Source organism: Schistocerca gregaria, chromosome 3, assembly GCF_023897955.1.
Source record: "Schistocerca gregaria isolate iqSchGreg1 chromosome 3, iqSchGreg1.2, whole genome shotgun sequence".
Classification (NCBI taxonomy): Eukaryota; Metazoa; Arthropoda; class Insecta; order Orthoptera; family Acrididae; genus Schistocerca; species Schistocerca gregaria.
In genome coordinates, this window is record NC_064922.1 from 851,680,594 (window position 1) to 851,697,938 (window position 17,345).

Consider the following 17,345-nt stretch of genomic DNA (forward strand, 5'->3'; position numbering starts at 1 on the left):
TGATGACCTTAGATGTTAAGCCCCATACTGCTCAGAGCCATTTGTAAAAGAAGACCCGCGCAGTGCAAATGTCTTTGCGGTTTAAGCGATCTGAATCTAAGTATCGAAGTAAATGAACTTTTAAACCCAAAAAATCATCGATAAAATTACGCAGATGACCGATCTGTAGTCGTTGCTGCCGGCGGAACCACTTTTAGGAACCAGCTGCAACAGCAGCACTCAACGTGGAGCTGAAAATATTACGTGGCACAAAGCGTAGTGAGTGGCGGTAAAAAAGAGCGTACATTACATGTAGCAAATGTAGCAAGAGAGCCGTCAAAGGGGACAAAGAGTCATGAGTTACTCACTACTGATTCGAGAATAAGCAAAACCATATTGTTTCATCCTCGCATAACGGGAACCTTAAACATAGCGAGTAGACAAATGCTGACCATTTCCTATAAAGACGATCCAATATGCAAGTATTTTGGTCACATGCAAGGCAAGTCTCAATCAATGAGTGCAAACTTTTTAAGAAGTTACTCAAAATCCATCAAGTTCGTAATTTTACTGCACTAGCAAAGAAATAGTATGAGCAAGATAATGTTGTTATTAACAGCTGAGAGAGAAAGAGGGACTGATTTGCACAAGGGCTCACGTATGTGGGATCCACAACTGCGTATCTTTATCCACGTGGGCCCATGTTTCCGAACCTAACACAAAGGAATACTGTGGTCCATTGGAATTTAAATAAACATGCAAGGCTAGAAATTGCTCCAAGTGAAACATAATTCGAAATTAATATATTCTGCAAGAAATGTAAGCTAAGTTTGAGTCGAAAACGTGGTTCAAGCAAGGAGCATATAGCCAAATCACCTAAATAAGTGAAACACCAGACCAATGTCGTAAAACACAATAAGTTAGCTCAGAATGGCGTCCCTTCAACACACTAATCTCTCTCAAACTGTAATCTACGCCAAGGTCCCTGATTGACTTTGACGAGGCGAAGTCCTCGTCCTCCGAGAGATATACTATGTGCGGCTACTCAGAATTAATGTGGCAAAGAGCTAGGCAGAGTCCTTTTAACAGTACATTTTGGAAGAAAACAGAAGACTGGCGAGTTGAACGTTTGCACACTTATGAAACAAGTTGGCACAGATAACTGATGGGTTACATTGTCGTGGTACAACGGTAAGTACCATCCAGAAACCACACAAAAAGAAACTGGAATGTAAGATGTGATTATCATTGTAAACAACGATGCGAGTTATGGTAGACAGACCAAGGTTAATCATGCTTGATTGCAAGATCTCAAAAATTCCTGCCGTGCGGTCTATGGCGCCATGCCACGGTTCGCGCGGCTCCCCCCGTCGGAGTTTCGAGTCCTCCCTTGGGCATGGGCGTGTGTCTAGTCCTTAGCGTAAGTTAGTTTAAGTTAGATTAAGTAATGTGTAAGCCTTGGAACCAATGACCTCAGCAGTTTGGTTCCATAGCAGTTACCACTTACCACGATGTGAAAACCTATTGGAAGGCGGGTAGGCGACATCAGAAAAAATGCAGGAGTGACGTTATGTGCTAGCAGACGAAGATTGTGATGCGTGGGTAACCCTAGAGTAGCCCTGGATTCAGCTGTAGGTCTCAGATGGTTGATGATAGTGATTCATTTTTAAAAAAATAAGTTGGAAGTAAACGTTTTGGGCGAGAAAATCAAGGGAAGGCCAGGAAAGGAAATACTTGATGACGTACTAGCGTTAACGCAAAGTCACAGCTATCAATAAATGAAGAGGCTCTGAGCACTATGGGACTAAATATCTGAGGTCATCAGTCCCCAAATGAAGAGGAAAAAACAACATAGAGAAGAGTGCGTGCAGCGCCAAGGCAAAACGTTTAGAAATAGAGTGATCGACACAAGTAGGTGTAGATGGTACCTATAATCTCGTGCTGGTGTGGGGAAGAGAAGGCGAAGTTGTTCTCCTCACGACACGTCTTCACTGTGAGGCCGTTCTCAACCAGCAAGCTCCTCAGGTGCTGCACGCGGTCGTCCTGGAGATGGTACGGCGACACGAAATTCCTGTAGTCCTGCAAACGTAACGAAAGAGGCGCGTTGAATAAAGCGCTGTTTGTAACCGGGCTTTCGGTAAGTGCACGCACTAGTCACCTCTTCGTCATGAACGTGTCTTACTTACAGCTAACACAAGTCACACAGCTTCACGTTATGGCTGGTGGTGGGGGGTTACGAAGGTCAATGAACAATGATTGAGTAATTAATTTGGTTGTCCGTTTTTCTTATTCCCCTCAGAACTGGCGAAATTAAATCTCACCTGTGATTCTTCTGTTGTCCCGGCCGCAGCCGCCGTCAGGCTCGGTCACGTCTAGCTGGGTCTTAGTGATTAACTGATCAAGAAAGAGACAACAGGGGAAGCCACAAACCAAGAAAACGAACAGGCAAATTTGATACGATGTTGCACATAGTGTTTGAAGGCAACACGTTAAATGACAGGTAGGCTGCTACAGGTGAATAACAAGTTACTGCTCGCCGCAAAAGCTAAGAAACTGCGAAGACTCGTCTTGCTGCAGATCAAGACACAATAATAATCAAATACACTACTGGCCATTAAAACTGCTACACCAAGAATAAATGCAGATGAGAGACGCGTATTCATTGGACAAATATATTATACTAGAATTGACATGTGATTACATTTTCACGCAATTTGGGTGCATAGATCCTGAGAAATCAGTACCCAGAACAACCACCTCTGGTCGTAATAACGGCATTGATACGCCTGGGCATCGAGTCAGACAGAGCTCGGATGGCGTGTACAGGTACAGCTGCCCATGCTGCTTCAACACGATACCACAGTTCATCAAGAGTAGTGACTGGCGTATTGTGACAAGCCGGTTGCTCGGTCACCATCGAACAGACGTTTTCAATTGGTGAGAGGTCTGGAGAATGTGCAGACCAGGGAAGCATTCGAACATCGTCTGTATCCAGAAAGGCCCGTACAGGACCTGCAACATGCGGTCGTGCATTATCCTGCTGAAATGTCGGGTTTCGCAGAGATCGAATGAAGGTTAGAGCCACGGTTCGTAACACATCTGAGATGTAACGTCCACTGTTAAAAGTGCCGTCAATGCGAACTAGAGGTGACCAGACGTGTAACTAATAGCAACCCATACCATCACGCCGGGTGATACGCCAGTAGTGACGAATACTCGCTTCCAATGTGCGTTCACCGCGATGTCGCCAAACACGGATGCGACAGTCATGATGCTGTAAACAGAACCTGGATTCATCCAAAAAATGACGTTTTGCCATTAGTGCACCCAGGTTCGTCGTCGAGTACACCATCGCAGGCGCTCCTGTCTGTGATGCAGCGTCAAGGGTAACCGCAGCCATGGTCTCCGAGCTGTTGGTCCATGCTGCTGCAAACGTCGTCGAACTGTTCGAGCAGATGGTTGTTGTCTTCCAAACGTCCCTATCTGTTGACTCAGGGATCGAGACGTGGTTGCACGATCCGTCACAGCCATGCGGATAAGATGCCTGTCATGTCGACTGCTAGTGATACGAGGTCGCTGCGTTCCGTATTACCCTCCTGAACCGACCGATTCCATATTCTGCTAACAGTCATTGGATCTAGACCAAAGCGAGCAGCAATGTCGCGATACGATAAACCGCAATCGCGGTAGGCTACAATCCGACCTTTATCAAAGTCGGAAACGTCATGGTACGCGTCACAACAACGTTTCACCAGGAAACGTCGGTCAACTGCTGTTTGTGTATGAGAAATCGGTTGGAAACTTTCCTCATGTCAGCACGTTGTAGGTGTCGCCACCGGCGCCAACCTTGTGTGAATGCTGTGTGAAGCTAATCATTTGCATATCGCAGCATCTTCTTCCTGTCGGTTAAATTTCGCGTCTGTAGCACGTCATCTTCGTGGTGTAGCAATTTTAATGGCCAGTAGTGTAATACCAATTACAGAGAAAGTTTTGAATGTTCCAAGTCCTGAATTAAGACAGAGTGGACCGAGAGATGGCTGAATTACTAATAGCCGTGAGGATTGACGAGACCAGCCTGCGCAGGATTCACTGAAATTGCTTTCACGGAAACATGATATGATTTCCGCAGCAGTCGTTTGGTGTACACGTTATTGTGTCGCGTCGAAATTACTACCGATTAGCAAGCGGAAACTGTTCGCGGACCGTGCTGGATTGTGTAGCGCGATCAATGGATGTAAGCAACATGCATATTTGTACACGATGACGGCATTACGGTCGCGGACGGTGGTCACCAACTTACACCAACTAACAAGGTATCGCTTGAGTGCGAGGTTGCAAAAGGCCAACGATGTTTACGGCATTCGACTCCCCCACATTTTGTCTACCACGCAACAACAGTAGTAGTTGCTAATGGCAACAGGGGGCAGGACTGAAGGTACCCAGTGGTGAGCACAGCATAAGGCTTAGTTGAACTGCTTAATCGACAAGTAACTCACTACAATGCTAACGGTGTTGATGCAAAGTAGAGAAATGGCAACGGTAAAAAAGCAAACATTACATTACATCTACAACAACGGTTGCCGAAGTTGACGTTTCGTCAGAAAGGATGCCAAGGAATTTTGCAGAACGAGAAAGAAGTGGCACGTGAAATGGTGACAGTGTTTGTGCGTGATAAATCAGTGGAATGTTTAGTATCTTATGTACTCGACAGTGCGTACATGTACATGTGGAGTACAATGATTACGACACGTGCTGAACAAGTGAAAGTGTTTCTGAAAGGGCTGTCGAGCCATGTAGTTCATCATCCTTGTCCGACAGAGATCCACAAATACCGTCCCCAATGAAACGTAATAAAGGACAATCGTTGACCAACGAGCGGGTACTAAAGATCACCCGCAGCACAGCCAAGAAACAATTATGAACAGATTTCGAGTAATTCTGGAGCAACACGATAGTGTAGTGTATAAGAAAAAGGGATGACAATACGTACTTGTTACAGAAACTGAATTTACAGGATGTGTATGATAGTGACCTACTACGTTATGCACATCAAAGAATTGGAAGACACAAGATAACGAAATTACAAACAAAGTGCCAACTTGACGATGCACAAGAAACTGTGGAATCGGTCCGAAAATTTGTAGATGAGATAAACTTACCGTATCGCCCAGTAACGAATTTGTTTTGAACTCCGATCAATTGGGATTTGAAGAGGAAAGTTATATCAAAGGAACCCTGGAAATTAGAGATACCAAGAGAGTTGTGTCATGATCAAGTAGCCTCATTGCCCTAACGCATTCGCATACAATTATGCCGACTGTTAAGCTGGATAGTAAATTGGCTGGAAAATTATTTACTGTGCTGCGAGAAGTTTGAGTGCTCTGCTTCCTACTATTCTTTCTCGTGTACGTTATCTTGCAAGGACAATAGGGAATATTTACGTCACAGGAAACAACTGTGGGATAATGGACGTAAGAGAACTACAACTATAGTATGTGCAGTGCTTTAGGGCTATAGCTGGTCAAAATAACTTGCTTCTGCTTGACTCCTGACCTGCGTATAAACATCATGCTCCTTTAGAGCATCTATCCCTCTTGAAAAGTGTGTGGGGTTGCAATTCATACCACCAGGAACTACTCGACAAATTCAGTCTCTGGATGTTTGATTTAACTGTGCGTATAAAACATTATCACACTACCTGCAGCTGCGCCTTAAAGGATAGCCATTTCCACGATAACTTCCACGACATACTGCTTTGCATTCAGTTGCATGCCACCACATTCCGTAAGTTCTCATCACCCCGTTTCGCCAGTATGGTTCTACGTGCATTCATTAAGAGTGGATACCTAGTTGAACGTCCTACGCGGTTTGCACTCCAAGGAATTCGCCTTCGATCTTGATATGAAGATGGTATCTGTTCTTTCGGATGTCCGAAAGAACAGATACCATCGGTGACCATGTAGCTCTCTTAGAACGAAATGACAATTAAATCAAGACCCTAACCTGTTGACAAACGTTGGTATACATCAACGGGGACAGTTGAAAGTGTGTGCCCCGACCGGGACTCTAACCCGGGACCTCCTGCTTACATGGCAGATGCTCTATCCATCTGAGCTACAGAGGACACAGAGGACAGTGCGACTGCAGGGATTTATCCCTTGCACGCTCCCCGTGCCGTGAGACCCACATTCCCAACTTAATGTCCACACACTACATTCGTAGTGCCCCTGCTCATTACACTCATGTCCGAAAGAACAGATACCGTTTTAATACAGTTGAGGCTGACCGGCCATTGACCTCCTTCTTCTGTTCTGGATGCACACGCATTACCCGAACTCGCAGGGAGTCGGTAAGATTGTCTGCCGCGAGTTATGAGTGTAATGGGCAGGGGCATTACGAATGTACTTGCCGAACGGGCGAGGCATCGCACCCACACTTGGCGCAGTCCGCCTCATTAACGTCTACGCTTCCTCCAGTAATTCGCACCGTGGTGACAGGCATGTCTTCTATTCGGAGGAGGTAGCCCCACTTTTGCAAGGAAATATGGACCATTACATAGTGGGCGGCGATTTTAACAGTGTTCTGCGGCCCGAGGACCAGATACCGCATTACGTCCCGTGCCCGGCTCTACAAGCATTGATACGCGACCTCGCGCTCCACGACACATGGCTCTTACACCATGGGACCCAGAGTGGATATACCCACTTTACCAGCCATTCTGCCAGTCGTCTGGGCCGGATATACGTCTAGCGTGCCTTCCGCACAGCAACCCGTGATGCAGAACTCTGGCCGACGGCCTTCACGGATCATCTCGCGTACATCTGCACTGTCACCTTACCCCGACAACTCACAAGACGCAGCAGGGGCCCGTGGACGCTGAACGTCTCCGTCCTTCGCGAGGAAGCCTGTCGGCGAGCAGTCACTGACACGTGGCGTCGATGCATCAGGCGCCTGCCCATGTATGCTTACACGTTGCTGTGGTGGCTGGGATGTGTCAAACCTGCGCTCCGAAAGACCTTGATGGCCTACGGGCGTGACAGAGCGAACTGGCAAAGGGCAACATCGGAATTTTACTATACAGCGTTACGTGAGCTGGCGACGCAACCGCCGTCTCCCGAACGTCAGATGTCCGTACACCGCATCAAAGCTCGTCTACTTCGCATCAGGACAGAGCAGCTAGAAGATGACCGCATCCATGCACAAGTGAAAGACTGTATCCCCAACGAAACGGCGTCAGTGTATCACATTGTGCGCGAGAGGCGCCACCTCAAACGTCAGCTCATTACGGCGGTAAACACGGAGAGGGCGGCCGCGCAGTGACACAAACGGACATCGCGCACACGTTTGCCAGACACTATGGGACCTTGTACATGGGAGATCCGCGAAATGTACGTGATTATGACAAGCTGTTGCACGATTTTCCCGCCCCTCGGGACGTGGCATCCGATGATAGTCTGCCGTTGCCCATTACACCCGACGTACTGACATCTGCCTCGACACGTGGAGCACCGAACAAGTCACCTGGACCGGACGGTTTACCCCTGGAATTCTACACCCTGATAGCGGAATTGGCACCACACTCTCTGCATCCCCCGATTTCTGTAGGACACATTTCACCGGCACTCACCCACATCAGAGAGTTCTTGATTGACTTCAGCTACTTACGGTCAGAACTTCCGACGACACGGAAGCCCGGCACAAAAGACTATTATCGCCTCTATCAACAGCGGCAACCTGTAAATACGGTCGCCCACAGATATCCTGAAGTTGCCTGTAACATGGTGTGACGAGCGGTACACACGCCTTTTCTACCTACGACGGTGCGTTCATTGTGGTACGTGGTTGTGAATGGGAAGTTCGTTACTCGTCAGAGGCTACATTCCATACATCTGGCGGACGACCCCTTGTGTCCGACATGCTCAGTCGTTGACTCGGATGTACACCGTCTGACGTGTGCCGCGACCAGCGAGTGCTGGCTACTGACGCAGCGCATGCTGGCGTTACTCTTGCGGCGATTGCCGGAGTCAGTCTCCCCTGATGACGTATTGCGCCCCGACGGCGTATACTTTCCATCAACCAGAACGAACGCCGTTAACTGGCTGAAAGGCATGTCCGTTTACTACATATTTTGCGATGCTCCCAAAGGCACGCTCGACTTTTGGTCCCTATTGATTACGACACATGCAACTTTCAGCCGCCACCCGAAGTACAGAACTCGTTTCGCAAATTATTTAGGTTCATTATTTGCGGATCATCCTGCTCACTGGGGCGTTCCGGGTATGAGACGCTGAAAATGAAGACGAGTCCTCGAGCATATTGATCCTCTACGCACGGAATAGGGGGGAACCCCTCCCAACAGACGAGAAGACGACTCGGACGCCCGGCTACGACAGTTGTAGGATCTCTCTTTGTAATGAAACAAAATAAATCTATAAATACAATACAAAATGAAAAACAGTGAAAAAAATTAAAAATGTTATAAAAATTAAAGAAATAAATAAATAAAACAACATCGACAAACCCAGTACATCCTCTTCCTGATCCTTCGATCATCGAAGAAAAAAAAAAAAGAAAGATGGAAAGAGCTTCTGCCATGTAAGCAGGAGATCCCGGGTTCGAGTCACGGTCGAGGCACATATTTTCAACTGTCCCCGTTGTTGTATATCAACGCCTGTCGACAACTTAGGGTCTTTATTTAATTATCATTTCGATCTTGATAGTGCGAATCTCCGAGATCACTGCGGCGCGCCTTTTTTCAACCAGTGTTCATGGTGCAAATTAATGGTTTGTTTTGAAGATTTCTTGAGTGTCGACGATGTCTATTTTGTGAAGTGTAACACATGCATTCCGTGGAAGGTTAATCTCTTCGCCTCTCGCACGCTCATTTTGTGTCGCACCCCTGACGCACGAGGTGAGTTACTAGCAGGTAATATTTTTCCTCGCATAATCGTTAACGCAACTCTATCAAATGAGCTTTAGTAAAAAATGAACTTGCGACCTCGCACTTAAAGGATTTCCTTGTAAGCACTGGCTTCGACTGTGGTGCTGAGAGCCCCTCCCGTCAATTTAGTGTTCCAAGACCCTGCGGCACCGTCTACCTCCGCCGACAGGGAGAGATGCTCCTTGACCAACCTAATAGGCGCGCCTCTCACGTATTCGTTCAGACCCGTGAAGGCTCTCTTCGCGACCTCAGAGTTAGTGCACCTGGAATAGAAGGTCTTCCGCAAAAACGGCATGTGCCCCTGCCGGCGGCAAGGAAGATCTGAGATTCGAACTAACGACTACTTCACCCTTCTAATAATACGCCATGTTGTACCAATTTATATTTATTAAACTAGGGGTCAGAAAATTATAATATCTTCATCACCTTAGGCAAGGCCATGGAGGTTCCTGATTGCCGGGGAAAATTAATTTGATATGATTTAATCGGCAGTTACTTAACTCGACTTGTAAACTACTGGGCCGATCAGTTCGTGACTGATATCAGTCGACTCGTAATCTAAGACGAATCTAATGTGGTACCAAAAGTGTTGGTTAAATTTTATTAGGGCACTCTTCCTTTGTCAGAAGGCTGGACTGGTTGCTGCTTTGCCTCCACGTGTTCTGTGGCAGAGTATCACAATATATCGGTGCTACAACGTGTCTCATTGATGTCCCTTGGGAGTTTCCCCCATACATCTACACATACATCTATATCACCGTCTATACCCTGTAAATCACAGTGGAATGCATGGAACAGGGCACTTGCCGTTGTGCCACTTATTGGGGCTCCAGCCCATTCCGTAATGTATGGAGGGTGTGAAGAATGACTCTGTGAGCACCGTAATTTGTCTGATCTTGTCCCCGCGGTGCTGACGGCATCGGGATTGTAGTATACTCCTATATTCCTCACTTTATACTGTCTCGTGAAACACTATCGGCTTCCCAGGATTCTTGACATCTATCTTCCAGCGTGTGCCATTCTGTGTTTTTCAGAGGTAATCCATTTAACTACAGACCTATATCATTGACGTCGGTTTGCAGTAGGGTTTTGGAGCATATACTGTATTCAAACATTATGAACCAACTCGAAGGGAACGATCTATTGACACGTAATCAGCATGGCTTCAGAAAACATCGCTCTTGTGCAACGCAGATAGCTCTTTATTCGCACGAAGTAATGGCCGCTATCGACAGGGGATCTCAAGTTGATTCCGTATTTCTAGATTTCCGGAAAGATTTTGACACCGTTCCTCACAAGCGACTTCTAATCAAGCTGCGGAGCTATGGGGTATCGTCTCAGTTGTGCGACTGGATTCGTGATTTCCTGTCAGGAAGGTCGCAGTTCGTAGTAATAGACGGCAAATCATCGAGTAAAACTGAAGTGATATCAGGTGTTCCCCAGGGAAGCGTCCTGGGACCTCTACTGTTCCTGATCTATATAAATGACCTGGGTGACAATCTGAGCAGTTCTCTTAGACTGTTCGCAGATGATGCTGTAATTTACCGTCTAGTAAGGTCATCCGAAGACCAGTATCAGCTGCAAAGCGATTTAGAAAAGATTGCTGTATGGTGTGTCAGGTGGCAGTTGACGCTAAATAACGAAAAGTGTGAGATGATCCACATGAGTTCCAAAAGAAATCCGTTGGAATTCGATTACTCGATAAATAGTACAATTCTCAAGGCTGTCAATTCAACTAAGTACCTGGGTGTTAAAATTACGAACAACTTCAGTTGGAAGGACCACATAGATAATATTGTCGGGAAGGCGAGCCAAAGGTTGCGTTTCATTGGCAGGACACTTAGCAGATGCAACAAGTCCACTAAAGAGACAGCTTACACTACACTCGTCCGTCCTCTGTTAGAATATTGCTGCGCGGTGTGGGATCCTTACCAGGTGGGATTGACGGAGGACATCGAAAGGGTGCAAAAAAGGGCAGCTCGTTTTGTATTATCGCGTTATAGGGGAGAGAGTGTGGCAGATATGATACACGAGTTGGGATGGAAGTCATTACAGCATAGACGTTTTTCGTCGCGGCGAGACCTTCTTACGAAATTTCAGTCACCAACTTTCTCTTCCGAATGCGAAAATATTTTGTTGAGCCCAACCTACATAGGTAGGAATGATCATCAAAATAAAATAAGAGAAATCAGAGCTCGAACAGAAAGGTTTAGGTGTTCGTTTTTCCCGCTCGCTGTTCGGGAGTGGAATAGTAGAGAGATAGTATGATTGTGGTTCGATGAACCCTCTGCCAAGCACTTAAATGTGAATTGCAGAGTAGTCATGTAGATGTAGATGTAGATGTAGAACCTCCATCTCGCTGCCCCGTGTGTCAAACCAACCAGAGACAACACGCGCTGCCCTTAGCCGTATACAATCAGTATACCCTACTAGCCCTATCTCGTATGGGTGGCACACACTTGAGGAATATTCTAGGATGGGTCACACAGTTGTTTTGTAATCCATCTCTACTGATGATACATTGCATGTTTTTCTCTATCCTACCAATGATTCCGTAGAAATGTAGGAACACGCGAGGCAATACTGACCCTACGACTTCTCATAGCAGACAGGTTAAGGAAAGGCAAACCTACTTTTCTAGCATTTGTAGACTTAGGGAAAGCCTTGACAATGTTGACTGGAATACTCTCTTAAACTCTAAAGGTGAAGGAGTAAAATACACGGAGCGAAAGGCTATTTACAATTTGTGCAGAAACCAGATGGCAGTTATAAGAGTCGAGGGGCAACAAAGGGAAGCAGTGGTTGAGAATGGAGTGAGACAGGTTTGTAGCTTATCCCAGATGTTATTCAGTCTGTATATTGAGCAAGCAGAAAAGGAAACAAAAGCCAAATTTGGAGCAGGAATTAAAGTCCATGGAGAAAAATAAAACTCTGACGTTTGCAGATGACATTGTAACTGAGCAGATGAACGGAATGGAGAGTGCATTGAAAGGAGAATATGAAATGAACATGAACAAAAGCAAAACGAGAATGATGGAGTGTAGTGGAATTAAATCTGGTGATTGCGAGGGAATTAGATTAGAAAATGAGACACTTAAACTAACAGATGATTTTTTTACTATTTGGGAAGCAAAATAATTGACGATGGTCGAAGTAGGGAGAATATAAAATGTAGACCGGATATGGCAAGAAAAGGGTTTTTGAAGAAGACAAATTTATTAACATCAAGTATAAATTTTAGTGTCAGGGAGCCCTTTCTGAAAGTATTTGTGTGAAGTTGAATCCATGTAAGGAAGTGAAACGTGGACGAAAAATAGTTTGGGCAAGAAGAGAATAGAAGCTTTTGCTACAGAACAATGCTGAAGATTAGATGGGTAGATCACGTAATTAATGAGGAGCTACTGAATAGAATTAGAGAGGATAGAAAGTTTTGGTACAACCTGACTAAAAGAAGGGATCGGTTGGTAGGACACATTCTGAAGCATATAGCGATCACGTATTTAGTAGCGGACAGTAACATGGGGGGGGGGGGGGGGCGGAGGGGGGGGGGGGTAAAAATCTGTAGAGAGAGAGAGAGAGAGCAAAAGATGAATACACTAAGCAGATTCAAAGGGATATAGGTTTCAGTGGTTTCTCGGAGATGAAGAGGCTTAGCTGCATCAAACCAGTCTTTGGACTGAAGACCACCACCACAACAACAGCAGCAACAGCAATGGACAGAAGTCTGCTAACGGCATTACCTACGAGCGGGCGTCTCTGATCGTTCTATATCATGTCTCCCCGTATTGTTATATCTAGGAGTTTGTATGAGTTAAATGATTCTAATTACGATTTACTGCTGTAGTTAGCGTATTCCTCCTAATTTTGTGAAGTACACAGTTAGAGGTTTGACTACACTTGGAGCAAGTTTTCAAGCTTTGGACCACTTTGAAATCTCATCGAGATGTAATCTTTGTACAGCTCCTTTTAGGTAGTGCTCATTACAGATAACAATGTAATTTACGAAATATCTGAGGTTATTATTGATATAATATGCCATGTTACTAACATTATGCACATGAAGTGATATCGGCCGGCCCCCAAGAAAATGTTGTAGGTCCAACACTGTTCCTAATCTTTCTAAATGATTTAGGAGAAAAACTGAGCAGCTGTCTTAGATTGTTTGCAGATGATTGTGTCATTTACTGCCCAGCAAAGTCATCAGGAGATCAGAAGCAACAAGAAAATTCCAGAATGAGATTTTCACTCTGCAGCGGAGTGTGCGCTGGTATGAAACTTCCTGGCAGATTAAAACTGTGTGCCCGACCGAGACTCGAACTCGGGACCTTTGCCTTTCGCGGGCAAGTGCTCTACCAACTTTTTTTAATTTTTTTTATCATCTTTGTAAATTATAAAGAGGAAAACACTTACTTGACTGTAATGCTACTTGAAATTTTCTTTCAGTTCTTTTTTTTTTTTTAGTACAAAAGGCGAATGTGAGGAAAAAAAATTGGAAGTGCTAAATCATCTTCTTACAGGTCAGTGATGCTACTTTTTTTTTTTTGAGAATGCATAAAAAAAACAAGGCAGCCATGCGCAAAAAGTTGCCAATAAAGTGAATTAAAAAGGGCCATCTTGCTCGCCGCGGTCACATTGCTAGGCGGGCGGCCAGGAACGGGCGGTCGTCATTGCATTGGACATCACCAGCCACCAATCGTTGGAGCGCCCGGGGCCGCTGCACACAGTCAGAGACTGTTTCTGTTACCATAGGGGAATCGTGGAAAGATCACATCTACAAGTTAATGTCTTCTCACACCCGGCACACCCCAGCTGGGTGGTGGGTCCATGAATGACGAACCCAAATAGTTCGCAAAAAGGTTCCGGTAATCCTGTCTGTTCGTTAAGACCAGAAACTCGTCGATCATATAGTACCATAAATCGAGGACGTCTTTGTCTCCATCGCGGTATATGTAGTGTATCGCCATTCCTCGTACCCAATTAACCGCATTCATCCGGGTCATAGGGAAATAGACAGCGTCGGGATGAAAGAGTTCTTGGGGTAAAATCGAAACGTAGGGGCGGCGGAGCAGGAAAGCCAGGATCTGGCGGATCAGTTTCCAGCACTCACGCGCGGGGCCACAGTTCAGTCTATGTTCGTCCGTGTCTAACGTCGTGCAACGGGGGCACACAGGGTCGTCAATTAAGTGAATGGCATGCAGCCGTTGTCGGGTTGGAAGTTTCTCGTTAACGACCACATACCACGTCGACCGCACGAAAGTAGACAGGAACGGCGCGTGGATGGCTCGCCATACCCGTGGCCAGTCGACCGTAGGGTGGCGCCGTACAATGTCGTTATCCGGAGTCCAGTGCTGGAGAGCACTATAATAAGTCTTCGCTGTCGGATTCCGTGTCTCCGATATAACCCGCAACACATAGCTATGCTCTACGAAAAACGTTCTAATATGTGACAGCGAGGGCGATAAATGTCCAACTGGTACCGGTGGGTACAGCGTACGTGGGGCCACTTCTTCAATCAGTAGGCCGGGGAGACTGGCTGTTGGTGAAAGCCAGAGTCGCCTCATGGAACGGAGATACAGTGCCAGCGCTCTGTGCTTGACGTGAGTGAGTCCAACACCGCCTTTGTCGAAGGGTAAAGTAAGCGTAACAAAACGGATCTTGAAAACAGCACCATCGTTCACCACGTGTCCAAACACTGCCTGTATCCTGGAAGCCATCGTGTCCGTTATCGGCAGTACATGGGCGTAATGGTTAAGGTGAGAAGCCATGTACACATTGACGTATTGGGCGCGTTGCAAAATGTTCAATGATCTGAATTTATTGAGACGAGCCTCTAAACGGAGTCGTCGTAAGACCATACGATACGTAAAGGCCGCCGTGCGTTGTATTTGTCGATGGAGTGATATCCCTAAACACCTGAGCATCGGGACCTTTATCAGAGGTACGGCCAGACCTGCAGGCATTCCTCGTCCTACCTCCATGTAGCGTGATTTCCGAAGGTTGAGCACACTGCCTGCCACCGCCCCATACTGGTGGAGCCAGGAAAACGCCGTGTGTATTTCGTCACCAGACCGTGCTAAGAACATCACATCGTCGGCGTATGCACCACATCGAAAGGTTACGGAACGGAGGGTAAGTCCTTCTAAGCGTCGCCGTAGTCCGTGAAGAGCTGGTTCGAGGGCAACGGCGAAGAGCATGGCAGAAAGAGGACAACCCTGCCGGACGGACCTGTTGACACGGACGGGGGCGAACCGACAGCCGTTGATCATAATCCTCGTGACAGCCCCATGGATCAATCGAAGCACAACAGACGTCGTCAGACGCGGGACACCGATGTGTTCCATAACAGCACGCAGGAAACCATGGTTAACGCGGTCGAAAGCATGGTCGAAGTCCAGCGCAACAAGGGCGCCTTGGAGGCGGCAAGTTTGCATGAGCGCCACCACGTCTCTATAGGTGCTTAAAGTCGTAAACACATTAGTGTCGCCCCCGAGGCAGGTTTGATCAGTGTGAATGGCCGCCATTACCGTAGGTTTGAGCCTCTCACGGAGCATGCGTGTCAACAGCTTATAGTCAGTGTTTAGCATTGTCAACGGGCGAAAATCAAGAGGGCGACGGCCTCCGCCGGGTTTGGGCACAGGGATCAAGAGACCCTCAGTAAAGTCAGATGGTACCTGAAAATCGGCGTCCAGGAGTTCACTGTACATCCTGACCCACATTGGGCCCATGAGATCAAAGAACCGCTTGTAAAATTCAAGAGGGAGGCCGTCAGGGCCAGGCGTTTTGTTGGGAGAGCCACGCAACAGAGCCTCTCGCAGTTCTTCCAAAGTCACCGCCGACAAGAGCGTAGCGTCATCTTGTAGGTTCCGAGAGACTGGTAGGTCAGATAGGACTTCCCTGACCCCTACATTCATGTGGGACTCCCTCTCGTAAAGAAGTTTATATGACTGTGTGAACGCTCGGACGATATCCATTTGTGCGTCAACGCGTCGCCCATCCTCCGTCTCAACCTCGGTAATGAGCTGCCTCTTGCGTCTTCGGCGTTCTTGAATGATATGGTGGAGGGAAGGTCGTTCACCACGAACATCATCAGTCGTCCTCGCTCGCACCCGCACACCCGCAAGACGTACGGCGTTGATACGAAGCAATTGTGCCTTGACGCGTTGTACTGCTGATTGTCGCTCTGGCGACGGCGGTTGTACAGCCAGTTCGCGGAGCGCAGTATAGTAAAAATCAGTAGTCGCAGTATACCAGCGCGCTCGGTCGCGTCCATAGCTGACTAATGTTCGGCACAGTGCGGGTTTTGCACACCGTAACCACCATTGAAGTACAGAACGGTAGGCGGGTAAACGCCGGTGGCAATTGCTCCATGTGGACTCGACTGCGCGTCTGCAATTTATCTCATCAAGAAGGGCCACATTGAGGCGCCACGGACCCCTACTTCGGCGGACGCGCTGGCGGGGAAGGGTGAGAGTACACACATATGCGAGGTGATCCGTGAACGCTGCCGGCCACATCTCAGCGTCGACAACGGCCGATCGTAGGCCGCGGGTGACGTAGACTCGATCCAAACGGCTCGCGGAGTGACTAGTAAAGTAAGTGTGTGCTCGACGGTCGCGGTGTTGGATGATCCAGGTGTCCAACAAGGCCAAGTCCTGTACAAGTGCCTGGAGTGCCGGGCAGGTGGTATAGTGTGGCTCCTGGTCGGATGGGCGGAGCACACAATTAAAATCGCCGCCTACTACCAAGTGGTCGGTATTGCCCTGGAAGAGCGGGGCTATATCTTCGGCAAAAAAGGTGCGCCGTTCTCTCCTTTTGTCGGTGCCTGAAGGAGCATATAAGTTCACCAGACGTACTGTACCAATCGTGAGTGCGACCCCCCGGGCCGACGGTAAATAGGAGACATCAGTGGCCATTATCCCTTCCCGCAGTAGAATCGCCGTACCTCCGCCGCCCACATCTACAGGCATAGTGTAGGCGTCATATCCGTAGGCATCGAGACAGAGTCCTGATCGGACTTCTTGAAGGAAAACAACGTCCAGATCCGCAGCGCGTAACGTATCCTTCAGCATACGGGTCTTGACATCAGATGTAATGCCATTGACGTTGATCGTGGCGAGGCGGTATGCCTGGTCCATCAAGTCTCGGGAGGTGACCATGGTATGACAGGAGGGCAGTAGTCGTGATGTGGAGCGCCGGTCTTGCGAAGTGCTAGGCAGCGACGAGAGGTGCTCATGCCGCCCTAGGCGTCTGTCGCCGGCCGCGTAGACGCTGCCATCGGCATCGGTGCATCGTCTTGGTCCTGAAACGCATCCTGCAACTCCATCTCCTGCGCCCAGTCGCCCAGGGACGTTGACACCACTGGATCTCGAGAGGCAGACGGAGGCAAGGGTGCATCCCCGGTGTCGGAGCTGCGGTGATCTCCCGC

The 17,345-nt window shown here is 47.6% G+C and overlaps 1 protein-coding gene across 2 annotated transcripts in view; it reads right to left on the minus strand.

Annotated features, from left to right (window-relative positions):
- LOC126354796 (juvenile hormone acid O-methyltransferase-like) overlaps nt 1-17,345 on the minus strand; it is a 289,416-nt gene that overhangs the window by 13,797 nt on the left and 258,274 nt on the right. For both annotated transcript variants that reach the window (XM_050004710.1, XM_050004709.1), the window contains exon 4: nt 1,908-2,058. In XM_050004710.1, the coding sequence (XP_049860667.1) occupies nt 1,908-2,058 (151 nt within the window). The remainder of the gene's footprint in view (nt 1-1,907; nt 2,059-17,345) is intronic.